Source organism: Anabrus simplex, chromosome 6, assembly GCF_040414725.1.
Source record: "Anabrus simplex isolate iqAnaSimp1 chromosome 6, ASM4041472v1, whole genome shotgun sequence".
NCBI classification, from domain to species: Eukaryota; Metazoa; Arthropoda; class Insecta; order Orthoptera; family Tettigoniidae; genus Anabrus; species Anabrus simplex.
This window is the reverse complement of record NC_090270.1, coordinates 310119335-310133619: the sequence shown is the minus strand read 5'-3', so window position 1 is coordinate 310133619 and position 14285 is coordinate 310119335. Positions and strand designations below refer to the sequence as shown.

The following is a 14285-nucleotide window of genomic DNA, read 5'->3' as shown; positions in this document are numbered from 1 at the left end:
CCCCTCCACTATGAAATGCCTTCCAATCAGCCCTCGTCAATATGAAGTATAAAAATGTTTGTAATTCAATCTTCCACCATCAGCCCGCATGGACTGCTATTGCCCAAAACGCCGTACACTAACCAACGCAGAACATTGGTGTTTACATAGTGAAAACTAGAGGCCTAAGGCCACTTCGCGACTCGAACATGGGGGCTTGCCCATCTTAGTACTTAACTAGAGAGGTTGGCAGCCTTATCCACCTTCCCGACCACATCCTCCGCGAGAAGAAATAGAAAGAGTGTCACTAGTTGCGGACTGATTTTGGAAGTTACTACTGGCTTAAGTGTTGATTTAGCAGCAATGAGAAGGAAAATGGAAGAGATCCGTCACTTCAAAAATGTTAAGGTACCGGCAAAAGCAAGGGTAGGGTAACGAAATACTCCCGAGATCTAGAATACTTGATATCATGGGGGTCGTTAAAGAACAATATTCGACCGACGAGGATCGTATAAGGAAAATAAAAGCGAAGAGCCTGACACAATTTAGTGGAAGCAATGCCAGACTCAGCTAGGAGAACCGTGGTCCCAACCCACGCTCCAAAGTTGAGAGGCCTGATCCTCCTATTAGTCACCTCTTACGACAGGCAGGGGATATCGTAGATGTTATTCTACTGCCCCCATCCACAGGGGAATTAGGATTCGGAGATCGATACTCGACCACAAGGGTTTATTACAAATACCCCATAAGTGTTCGCCATAAGAACAGAGCACTTAAAGAAATGTGTTACTGAGAATAAAAATGTTCTCAGGAAGACTATCCCTCTTATTGCATGCAACCTCGGCAATTGTTGATAGAAGCTCTCCATTAATTAAAATTTCTTCTAGACATCAAGCATAAAGTTTGGTAGAGTTCCTCTCGCATCCACTAACAAACCATAAACGGTAATGGACTTGACTTGATATTTGTCCTTGCGCGTATGATGACGGTGCCAAATACGCTGGCTGTTTCTCGACGTTCACATTTTGGGCCCCCTTGAAGTTTTAATTTAATATTGTGCTTAGCAAGAAAACCCTCTCCTCCCATAATTTAAAATCATCAACATGAGTAAGGGAAGCCTTTGTTGGCAGTAATCTTCACCACAGTTGATTTTCTTTTGATGGGTTTAAAATGTTCGATTTGTTTACTCCCCCATGGTAAAATCTTGAAATAGGTATAGTCTGTCACGCCATCGAAGTTCAACGCGTCATTCTAACACAGTCATCGTAACATCTCTGTTTTCAGGGACGTTTCAAGTGCATACCAGCATTAAACTGAGGAACAGACAGAAGAGTCTTTGGAGAGGTGGTGGTGGTAGTGATTTTTGTTTTAAGAGGAAGTACAACTAGGTAATCATCCTCTCTGAACAAATTGAGTGAAAAAGAAATTTGAAATAAAACAAAATTATTTATTCAACGAAGGAATTTCGAAATGAATTACAAAATAGGACAAAATTATTGTATTAATCCGAAAAGCTCACTAAGGAATCAAAAGGGAACATAACATTGGAAATTTACATACACTTGATTTATCCACTCTCATACATAAAGCGTCAACGGCCGTAGCCGTGTTGAAACACCGGATCTCGTGAGATCTCCGAAGTTAAGCAACATTGGGCGTGGTCAGGAGTTGGATGGGTTGCCACGCGCTGTTGGTGGGGGTAAGGGAATGGAGGAGCGGGAAGGAACTGGCCACCCTACCGCACGTAAACTCCGGCTCAGGAACACCTCTGCGGAGGTTCGGACCTGCCTTCGGGCAGAATACACCCTTACCTATACATAAAGCTAATGAGGATATCAGCAGTAGTCGCGTCATCGGCTAGTATGCGTTCTAGGCTCCCGCAGGCCGAGGCTCCGTCTTATGGCCAGTCTCCACTGATTAACACTGAACAACAACATGTTAAATGTTAAAACTGTTTAATGCTAACTGGTGACACCACCAACATGTTAACTGTTAAATGTTTAATATTGTTTCATTTAACATTGTAAAACATATAAACATGTTAAATTTGTTCCTTTGTTTATACACAGCTAGTTCATCATATCAGTTTATGTTAATGCATTTCAGTGGTGTCTTGCATTTTCAAAGAAGGACAATGGACTCAGATGAAAATTTGGCCTTTGTTATTGTCACTGTTGCTTCTTACAGGATTTCCAGGAGGATGATGATACGTGATGATGATAATACTTGTTTAAAGCGGACTGAAATCTATGTCATGCCATCGGCCCTTCTTGAGAAGGAAGGACGGAAGGAAGGAAAGGAGAATGTGGGTACGACAGTATCTGAACAGCAGGCACAATGTGAATGACATTCTGAATGAGCTTAAAGTAGAAGACAGGTTTGGATTTAAGAACGTTCTGAGAATTTCCTGAGCCGATCCCACAAGAACAACGAATTGATTTAACATATTTTCCAATTCAACCATAAAACACGCCTACATGTTAAATATGTTAACTTCAAACAATTAACATGTTAAGTCAAGTACGAACCAAATGTTCGCATACATGTCAATTTTATCACAACATTTTTAACATGTTGTTGTTAAATGTTACTCGGCGGAGATCAGCTTTAGGCCAGAGAGATCGGCGCACTCTGTGAGGATGTAGGCCACGGTTAAGTCGGTACCACAAGAACACACTGGGGCTGGAGGTAGGGGGGATTCCTCCCTCTTTAGGGGATAAGAATGCGTAGATCGTGCGTGACTTAGCCTCAGACTACACAAAGCTACGACCTCTCTCCGTGAAGGCCGGAAAGAGGACCGCCACATGGTAGTTGTCACATTGTCGTGATGTAAATTAAACTCGTGTCCTCATCCCGAAGTGGTGCTACTCTTTTCAGGCACACCCCCGATGGAGGTGAGCTGCATGTACCATTTCAACCACATACCAGCCCTCCTGCCATTCTCAAATTTCTGGCAGTACGGGGAAGCGAACCCGGACTCCCGAGGATGGCAGCTAATAACACTAACCGTTACGCTACAGAGGCGGACGTGATATGAGGAGTGTCCACTTGCAAAAGATAAGACAGTATTTCGTCTACATGCATTACGGTAGTTGAATATTATCGATTGCCATGAGGAATCCAGACCAGGAAGATGTAATTCCTTAAACTTAGTACCAAACCCGATCTTCTTCTTTATCTGTTTACCCTCCAGGGTCGGTTTTTCCCTCGGACTCAGCGAGGGATCCCACCTCTACCGCCTCAAGGGCAGTGTCCTGGAGATTCAGACTCTGGTTCGGGGGATGCAACTGGGGAGGATATCAGTACTTCGCTCAGGCGGCCTCACCTGCTATGCAGAACAGGGGCCTGGCGGGTGATGGGAAGATTGGAAGGGATAGACAAGGAAGAGAGAAAGGAACAGCCGTGGCCTTAAGTTAGGTACCATCCCGGCATTTGCCTGGAGGAGAAGTGGGAAACCACGGAAAACCACTTCCAGGATGGCTGAGGTGAAAATCGAACCCACCTCCACTCAGTTGACCTCTAGCACCTTAAGTGCCACGTATGCAGTAAAAACAATTTCCATCCAGGCCATTCTTTCTTTTTTTACTATAGAGTATAAAATGGTGCACCTTATGACAGAAATGTACCTTTTAGTCACCTTGGGCCAAAATTGTAGTCATAACATTGTGTTGAAATTGTGGTGACACATTGGTCTCACGCGGCCACTGACACTACCTTCTAGCAGTATAGGCCGCGTGAGACCAATGTGTCACCACGTATCCTAGCACAGTTCTCACCTTCCTGACACACTGGTATACGTCTGTCTCATTAGCTCATGAATTACTAAAGAATAAAACTCTTATCTTTCAAACACTGAAATCTAATCGGAAGTATAATCCAACCGATGTTACTAAAAGGAAGTTAGCAAGAGGAAAGACAAGAGCCCGGGAAAGTAACACTGATGTGGTTGTTCAGAAATGGCACGATAAAAGAGACGTCTTAATTTTGACAACTAAACACACTAGTGAGTTGGTCACTATTCAGAGGAGGGATGGTGAAGAGAAAAAACCACGGAGTGTTATAGAGTATAACAAATACAAACCGTACATTGATTTATCAGATCATAAAAAGAGCTATAGTACTCCCCCGAGACGGAGAAAAATGGTACAAAAAATAGCTATAGAGATATTGATCGGCACAACTATAGTAAATGCCATCTATATTTCCAATCAACTTGGGAATGAGAGTATATCTGTTACCCAGTTCAAAGAGGACATTGTTGAACAGTTAACAGGTACCGGTATCAAAAATTTTCACATTCCCCCACAAGCACCAAAGGAACAGGTATTACCCCACCGACTTGAGGATGTAGGCCGGCAGGGAAGACAGAGATGCAGTAAATGTTATGAAGAGATCCATCAGAAATCAAGAAGGCCATATGCCATGAGGAAGACTCTACAGTCTAAGTTCAAATGACCAACCTGTGAAAATTTCCTGTTTGGACTGTTTCTTCAAAGTACACATATTTGTAGTGTGATTGTGATTGTAAAACACAGTTTGAATCATATTTCTTCAGAAAGTCTCATTTGTTATACTTTGAATTCATATGCAAAAAGTGTACTAATTTTGTGATGTGATTGCGAATGAGACAAAGTTACAAATATGTTTTCTAGAAAGTTCATGTATTTTTTGTCCTATGTTTTCAATTTGTCTATAGGCCTAGACCCTGATATGAGATAATGAACAATGAGTACACTATACAGTACAATATTTTGTTATTTGTACACATGACACGATCAGAAAACAATAAATAATGTCATAATTTATTTATTGTGGGTGATATATTACAATGACGTACAAGCTACGTCGTGCCACATCGGACTCGCAAATGGATAGGCCAAGAATAGATTCATGACGTACTGGTCACCTATTTTCATTTAACATACGTTTACATGTCAAATGTGATTACAGTATGGCACCACGGGGCCTGAGACTTTGAGAGTGCGCGTGAGTCCACAGCGGACTCACGCGGCCCGAATGGCATTAAGCTCTGTGAGTCAACGTTGGTCTCACGTGGCACTCAAGGTGCTAGATACCGAGTGGACCCCCTTCCAGCCCTCGTAACAATTTCCAAATTTCGTGGCAGAGCCGGGAATCGAACCCGGGTCTGCGGGAGTGGCAGCTATTCCCACTAACCACTACACCACAGAGGCGGACTCAAACATATTTCTTAAGAAGGAAATAACACCTTTCGAACAGACTTTCCTCATATGTATGTACAAGTATCCCGATTTCACTGTGTTGAAAAAACATCCTACGGACACAAAATTTCGAAAACAGAGGGAGTGAGGTATTGACCAAACAGTTTTAATCAATAAAATGATAATAATTTTAAAATATTTTAAATGAGGTATTGACCGAAGAGATTTTACTTAACCTATAATTTGGTCAAACATTTCAATTACACCTTTGAAGTTTTGCTGACGGTTCTCAGTGTGATGTCTCGAAGTTTCATAATCGGTCTGAAGTGTTAAGAAAAATTCCTTTGGTCAATTTATGCCAAAATATAGATTGGTGGACTTAGCTCGATATATTTGATGAACTGTGCTTATGTGGCGGGGACGTTCACACCGTGTGGGTGCGATAATTGTATGACCATGGCGGAGTATACGAACTTACGCAGCGTTAAACCGTAACTAAATGTTGCATGTATCTCAAATTGTACATTTTATTTTGCTGTTCAAAATCCTTTAGTTGCACGATTATATAAATTATTTTAAAACAGTTTTCAAGTTAGTAAAGAATATTTAATTGAATATTTCAGCTTTCACGTGCGCATTGTATTGTACTCAGAATTTCTTCGGTATGTAAAATATCTACTTTACAAGACCTAATGAGATGTCCCACTATGGGTGGGAGCTGTAGAATAACAACCAGGGTATCCCCTCCCCACCTGTCGCAAGAGGCGACTTAGTGGTGCCCCATGAGCGAAACGAATAGTTGTTGAATCCAAAAAGAAGTCGTAGGAAGATTTTGGTAATAACCTGGAAAGGCTAGGTCAAACAGCAGAGAAAACGTTTTAGACAATAACAAAGAATCTTTAGAAAGGGAGGAAGAAAGGAAATGAACAGTGTTTTGAGTAATTCAGGTGAACTCATAAGAAATCCCAGGGAATCACTGGAGAGGTGGAGGGAATATTTTGAACATCTTCTCAACGTAAAAGGAAATCATCCTGGTGGTGATGCAAACAGCCAAGCTCATGGGGAGGAGGAAAATGATGTTGGTGATATTACGCTTGAGGAAGTGGAAAGGATTGTAAATAAATTCCATTGCCAGAAAGCAACAGGAATAGATGAAATTAGACCGGAAATGGTGAAGTTTAGTGGGAAGGCAGTTTCAATCAGTCAATACTGATCTGCATTTAGGGCAGTCGCCCAGGTGGCAGATTCCCAATCTGTTGTTTTCCTAGTGTGGGTTAAATGATTTCAATGACATTGGAAATTTATTGAACATCTCCCTTGGTAAGTTATTCCAATCCCTAACTCCCCTTTCTATAAATGAATATTTGCCCCAATTTGTCCTCTTGTATTCCAACTTTATCTTCATATTGTGATCTTTCTCACTTTTAAAGACGCCACTCAAAGTTATTCGTCTACTAATGCCATTCCACGCCATTTTCCCGCTGACTGCTCGGAACATACCACTTAGTCGAGCAGCTCGTCTCCTCTCTGCCAGTGCTTCCCAGCCCAAACTTTGCAACATTTTTGTAACGCTACTCTTTTGTCGGAAATCACCCAGAACAAATCGAGCTGCTTTTCTTTGGATTTTTTCCAGTTCTTGAATCAAGTAATCCTGGTGAGGGTCCCATACACTGGAACCATACTCTAGTTGGGGTCTTACAAGAGACTTATAAGCCCTCTCCTTTACACCCTTACTACAACCCCTAAACACCCTCATAACCATGTGAAGAGATCTGCATCCTTTATTTACAATCCCATATATGTGATTACCCCAATATGATCTTTCCTTACATTAGCACCCAGATACTTACAATGATCCCCAAAAGGAATTTTCACCCCATCAACGCAGTAATTAAAAGTCAAAGGACTTTTCCTCTTTGCGAAACCCACAACCTGACTTTTAACCCCGTTTATTAGCATACCATTGCCTAACTGTCCATCGCACAACATTATCGAGGTCATTTTGCAGTTGCTCACAATCTTGTAACTTATTTATTACTCTATAGAGAATAACATCATCCGCAAAAAATCCTTACCTCTGATTCCAATCCTTTATTCAAATCATTTATATATATAAGAAAACATAAAGTTCCATTAATACTGCCTTGAGGAATTCCCCTCTTAATTATTACACGGTCAGATAAAGCTTCGCCTACTCTAATATTCTGAGACCTATTTTCTAGAAATACAGCAACCCATTCAATCACTCCTTTGTCTAGTCCAATTGCACTCATTTTTGCCAGTATTCTCCCATGAACCACCCTATCAAATGCCTAGGAAGGTCATTCGCGATACAGTCCATTTGACCTCCAGAATCCAAAATATGTGCTATATCTTGCTGGAATCCTACAAGTTGAGCTTCAGTGAAATAACGTTTCTTAAAACCGAATTTCCTTCTATCGAACCAATTATTAATTTCGCAAATTTGTCTAATTTACATGTAATTAATCTCATAATAGAACCGTATTGTAGATTCTTCTTTTTCTTCTTCTTTTTCTACCGCTTATCCCACACCTGTGGGGTCGCGGGTGCGAACTGTGTCGCACATGTGGATTTGGCCATGTTTTACGGCCGGGTGCCCTTCCTGACGCCAACCCTATATGAAGGGATGTAATCACTATTGCGTGTTTCTATGGTGGTTGGTAGTGTAGTGTGTTGTGTGAATATGAAGAGGAAAGTGTTGGGACAAACACAAACACCCAGTCCCCGGGCTAGAAGAATTAATCAGAGGCGATTAAAATCCCCGACCCGGCCGGGAATCGAACCCGGGGCCCTCTGAACCGAAGGCCAGTACGGTGACCGTTCAGCCAACGAGTCGGACTAGAACCGTATTGTAGATAATATATTAAAATTGTAAAATCCTTTTATTTACAACCACCTACTCAATGCAGTACAATACACTCATTGAATTATAAAATAATCATGATAAATCATGAAGAGATCTGCATCCTTTATTTACAATCCCATATATGTTATTCCCCAATAAGATCTTTCCTTATATTAACACCCAGATAATTACAATGATAAATCATGATTAATTTATAATTCAATGAGTGTATTGTATTGAGTAGGTGGTTGTAAATAAAAGGATGTTACAATTTTAATGTCTAATGTAATCAGAAAGAATGCCTTCACAAAGCTTACATGCAACACTTGTCAAACTTACTGGCCTGTAATTTTCAGCTTTATGGCTATCACCCTTTCCTTTATATACAGGTACCACTATAGCAACTCTCCATTCATTTGGTATAGCTCGTTCAACCAAACAATAATCAAATAAGTACTTCAGATATGGTATTATATCCCGACCCATTATCTTTAGTATATCCCCAGAAATCTTATCAATTCCAGCCGATTTTCTAGTTTTCAACTTTTGTATCTTATTGTAAACATCATTGTTTTCATATGTAAATTTTAATACTTCTTTAGCATTAGTCACCTCTTCTATCTGGATATTTTCCTTGTAACCGACAATCTTTACATACTACTGAGTGAATACTTCTGCCTTTTGAAGATCCTCACATACACACTCTCCTTGTTCATTAATTATTCCTGGAATGTCCTTCTCGGAACCTGTTTCTGCCTTAAAATACCTATACATACACTTCCATATTTTACTAAAATTTGTATGACTCCCAATATGCTTGACATTATGTTATCCTTAGCTGCCTTCTTTGCTAGATTCAATTTCCTAGTAAGTTCCTTAAATTTCTCCTTACTTCCACAACCATTTCTAACTCAATTTCTTCATAGAGTAGTAAGATTAGCATGGAGTGTTGGTAAGGTACCTTCAGATTGGACAAAAGCAGTAAATGCACCTACTGTATGTATAAACAAGGAAACAGGAAGGATTGCAACAACTATCGAGGTATCTCATTGATTATGGTACCAGGCAAAGTATTCACTGGCATCTTGGAAGGAGGGTGCGATCAGTAGTTGAGGGGAAGTTGAATGAAAACTAGTGTGGTTTCAGACCACAGAGGGGCTGTAAGGATCAGATTTTCGGTATGCGGCAGGTAATTGAAAAATGCTACGAGAGGAATAGGAAGTTGTGTTTATGTTTTATAGATCTAGAGAAAGCATATGACAAGGTTGGAATTAAATATAGATTATTAAACTCAATCAAAGGCATTTATGTTGACAATATTGGGCTCCAGTGAGAATTGATGGTAGAATGCGTTCTTGGTTCAGGGTACTTACAGGGGTTAGATAAGGCTGTAATCTTTCACCTTTGCTGTTCGTAGTTTACATGGATCATCTGCTGAATGGTATAAAATGGCAGGGAAGGATGCAGTTAGGTGGAAATGTAGTAAGCAGTCTGGCCTATGATGACGACTTGGTCTAAATGGCAGATTGTGCCGAAAGCATACAGTCTAATATCTTGGAACTTGAAAATACGTGCAATGAGTAAGGTAAGAAAATTAGCCTCTCGATGACTAAATTGCTGTCAGTACCTAAGAAATTCAACGGAATGAAATGTCAGATTGGTGATGCAAAGCTAGAACAAGTAGATAATTTCAAGTATTTAGGTTGTGTGTTCTCCTAGGATGGTAATATAGTAAGTGAGATTGAATCATGGTGTAGTAAAGCTAATGCAGTGAGCTCGTAGTTGCGATCAATAGCATTCTGTAAGAAGGAAGTCAGCTCCCAGACGAAACTATCTTTACATCGGATCGTTTTCAGACCAACTCTGCTTTACGGGAGCGAAAGCTGGGTGGACTCAGGATATCTTATTCATATGTTAGAAGTATCAGACATGAAAGTAGCGAGAATGATTGCTGGTAGAAGCAGTTGGGAACAATGGCAGGAGGGTATACTGAATGAGGAGATAAAGGCTAATTGAAGGGTCGGGGGAAAAACCAGGTAGGTCACTTTTTCATCGAAATTGAGATATTGTTACAGTCCGCTTCAGAGTGATCATGCGCATCTATTGAGAGGTCGGAAATGAAGAAAACAACAACAGGCGAGTCAGGAGAAATTAGCACTCGAAGTTTCGGTGTTAGGGGAAAGAACTAGGGAAGTCAAGCACAAAACTGCTTTTTCTCAAGTTGTACAAATATTGACTCTTCTGCTTTTTTTCCCCTGACCCTTCAATTTTGGAATGAACTCGATGGATGAAGCTTTACGCATAAACCGGCTTCGGTGGTGGGTCATGTGAGGCGAATGGAGAAGGATAAGTTACCTAGGAGAGTAATGGACTGTGTTATGGAGGGTAAGAGAAGTAGAGGTAGACCAAGACGACGATGCGTAGACTCAGTCTCTAACGATTAAGATTAGAGGTATAGAACTAAATGAGGTCGAAGCACTAGTTGCAAATAGAGGATTTTGGTGACGTTTAGTAAGTTCAGAGGCTTGCAGACTGAATGCTGAAAGGCATAACAGTCTATAATGATAATGTATATATGTAATGTTAGTTTTATTATAGAGGATGGTTGCCTATTGTTCTTCCTGTTTAAATAATAATAATAATAATCACCACCACAACCTAATCAGATGAAAGCCTATTTCAACATGCATTCAATATTCTATAAGTCATGTAGTAAAAAGCTTCATTTAATAATAAATTCCCAACTATGAATGTCGCAGATATAATTATTTATTATAATTATATAATTATTTATTATCCTCAAACAGACATGATAAAAGTGATGATTATGGATAGAGTAGTGCCATACTTCATAATGGACGCTAACTTATAAACAGGTATGTGCTAAATTCAGAATACACTCAATAATCTCAATTGAGCAATTATTATTCGTGAAACTGCCAGTTCATAGCGCTACAATGAAATTGAGTGTGTGTGTGATGTTGCTTGGATACATGTGTTGATAGCTATAAAACTACGGAAAATAATTTTCTTATTTGTAAAAACTGTGACGATACCTTGAATTAACCAGTGTTACATCATGGGTCTCACACTTTCTAGGATTTATACAAGTCTCTTTGGTTCGAAACAGATGAGGATTTTGATGCTTGGACTTGATGCAGCAGGAAAGACGACAATCTTGTACAAGTTGAAGTTGGGAGAAGTGGTTACTACAATTCCGACGATCGGTTTTAATGTGGAGACAGTTGAACACAACAACGTATGGTTTAATGTCTGGGATGTTGGTGGTCAAGATAAGGTTAGACAATTATGGCGTCATTATTACGAGAATATACAGGGATTAATTTTCGTTGTGGATTCCAGTGACCGGGAAAGAATTGTTGAAGCAAATAGAGAACTTCAAAGTATGCTCAAGGAAGATGAACTCCGGGATGCAGTTTTGTTGGTCTTTGCTAATAAGCAGGACATTCCAAATGCCATGTGTGCGTCTGAACTATCCGAAAAGTTGGGTCTGAATGAGATACGGAATCGACGATGGTACATCCAAGCTTCTTGTGCGATACAAGGTCAGGGAGTATATGAAGGATTAGACTGGTTGTCGAATGAACTGGCCAATAAGTGATATAGGGTATGTGATTTTCTTCTAGGTTGTGGTGAAAGGATCAATTATATTACGTTTAGATTCCATAAATAACATGGAATTTGTCATTCACGTCATGAGTGATTATGAATGATATTAGCTAAATGTCCACATAAATTTACAAGAACTTACACAAATAGTGTTAATTTTCAATTCAGTATTACACGTGTGTCAGTGAACAACGGCTCATTTTCTGTTGCTTATGATAAATGTTGTATGCAGTGTTAGGAGTAGGCCTAAATACAAGAATAAATAATGTTTTCTTATCCTTTTAACTCCATTGTTAAAATTCTTTGGAGTTCTCTAGTGTCGTTTACGATTAGCTTATGGGTTGAACGAGTTATATAGATGTAACGTGTGCGTCATCAGTCGCTATGACCTTGTTTATGTGTGTAAGATAGGGATGACATTCATTTCGGGATGATTTTTTAACCCTCTTAATTTAACTGGAAGATAGAAGTGCATTTCATTTCTGCTTCCCCCATTTGGAGGCTGCCAAAAAGTATAAAGCTTCCATAAAATGTTGATTGACAACTACAAGCATGTAAAATATGTCTATAAATGACTGGTATACCATTTATTATTTTTATTATATAATCTTCCTGCAACAGCTGCAGGTTGCCCAAGGCCAAAGAGTACCTTAACAACAATAATGGTTATAGATACAGTAGATAATGAGATCGCATGAAGTTAAGTGGAGGCAAAAGAGTGAGACACGTCAAACATTATTATTTGAGGTCCGCAAGCATGGATCATGACGATCATCGTGGATTTCTTGAGTGTGGTAATGGGTATGTTATAGATGAAATCTCTGTTCGGCCTACCTGTAACTTAATAACACTCGTATCAATCAAAAATTTTGAAACCTATGGGGAACTCCTTATGGACAAAAATAAAGATAATGATGATTTACTATTGTTAACGAGCCTTTCAGGGATGCTAATCCAATATCTTTAATAAATTGGTTATCCAAATTAAATTTTGTACAAAAGTTCTAAAATGTCTGAGTAATGGTGCCTCTTGCTCCTATCGTCAATCCTAAAACTGAGTCTACATTATATTTCTAAGTGTAATATGGAATTGTAGGTTCATATATATCACAATTCTCCTTGTGTACATCATGTGGTTCAGTAGACGATGCCTCAGTTCTAATTGTCGTGTCTATTATGAATCCTTTTCTTAAGCCCGGTGGTATATAGCTATCATGTCAGTCCGGCGGCCTGACCCAGCCTGAGACAATCCATGTACCTCCTCGTAGACTGTATATTGCTGTCCTCTTAGGTCATCAGAAATCGTCTTGGTCAATTCTTGTTCTTTTCCGACCTGGACGGTAATAGGGCACTCGAGGACTAGAGAGTCTTTCATTTTCACGCCCTTCGTAGCCCTTGCCTTTCTTCATTTTTCGAAGTGTCAGATACCTTCCATTTTCTCTCTCTAATTAGTGTTAAATAGAGGTTTGTTGCGTAAATGTACTTCCTCGTAAAACAATAATCACTACCACCTGTTAGGTAACCCCCTGTGGGTGGAGGCGGTAGAATAATACATACGGTATCCCCTGCCTGTCGTAAGAGACTAATAAAAGGGGCCCCAAGGGCTCTGTAATTTGGAGCCTGAGCTGGCGACCACGGGGCTCTTAGCTCAGTCCTGACATTGCTTCCACATACTTGTGCCAGACTCCTCACTTTCATCGGTCGTATCCGACCTCCCTTGGTAAACTCTTGTTCTTTTCCGACCCCGGCGCTATTAGAGTACTCGAGGCCTAGGGAGTCTTTTAATTTCATGCCTTTCGCGGCCCTTGTCTTTCTTTGGCCGATACCTTCAGTTTTCGAAGTATCGAATCCCTTCCATTCTCTCTCTCTGGTTAGTGTTATATAGATTATGGTTGCCTAGTTGTACTTCCTCTTTAAACAATAATCACCACCACCACTACTACGAACTGCACGAAGTGGAACTACACTTGCTGTCAGTTTTTTGGCATTTTTCCAGTCGCTGTTGCGTATTTATTGAAGGGCAGAGTTGAATTTGTTAACAATTTAATGAAATATTACTACTTCCAGGTTTGGACAACATATTCTCGATAAATATCCTAAAAGCTGCATGAAGTAAGTAGTTTCACGTAACCATTTTTAAATGCGACATGTAGACACTACTATCTATTGTTGGGTATCATGTTGGTCGTTTTCAAGTAACGGCTATTCCTCCAAATTTCACTTTGAATGTGTTAAATCGCCAGCACTTCGCAATGTACAAATATTCCTCTTAATATCCTTAAGAAATACATGTCACAAATAAGTACCAATAGGGCAAATCAAAGATCATTTAAGAATGAGCTTCCTCTGGCATCTAGAAATGCAATTCATTTTCCATTTTGAACATGAAAAGATTATCTAAATTTTTGGACTGCTTTTCATCTTTTTCCTACGTTGGTGGTGGTGGTGATTATTGTTTTAAGAGGAAGTACAACTAGGCAACCAGGTGATAAAAATATGAAATATTAGGTATGAGACATTTCCTGTGGACTTCTGATTCGAAACGCTGTTTTAGATCTTAGTTTATTTTATATCCTACCGGAGTTTAAAGATTAAGCATATGTTCATTTTCTTTCATATTCGTTCTGTTA

At 39.7% G+C, this 14285-nt stretch overlaps 1 protein-coding gene across 1 annotated transcript; it reads left to right on the top strand.

Annotated features, from left to right (window-relative positions):
* Positions 1-11104: 11104 nt before the first annotated feature.
* Positions 11105-11647, top strand: LOC136875771 (ADP ribosylation factor 4-like). Its single transcript, XM_067149360.2, has one exon. It carries the CDS (start codon positions 11105-11107, stop codon positions 11645-11647), a length of 543 nt encoding a protein of 180 aa, XP_067005461.1.
* The last annotated feature ends 2638 nt before the right edge of the window (positions 11648-14285 follow it).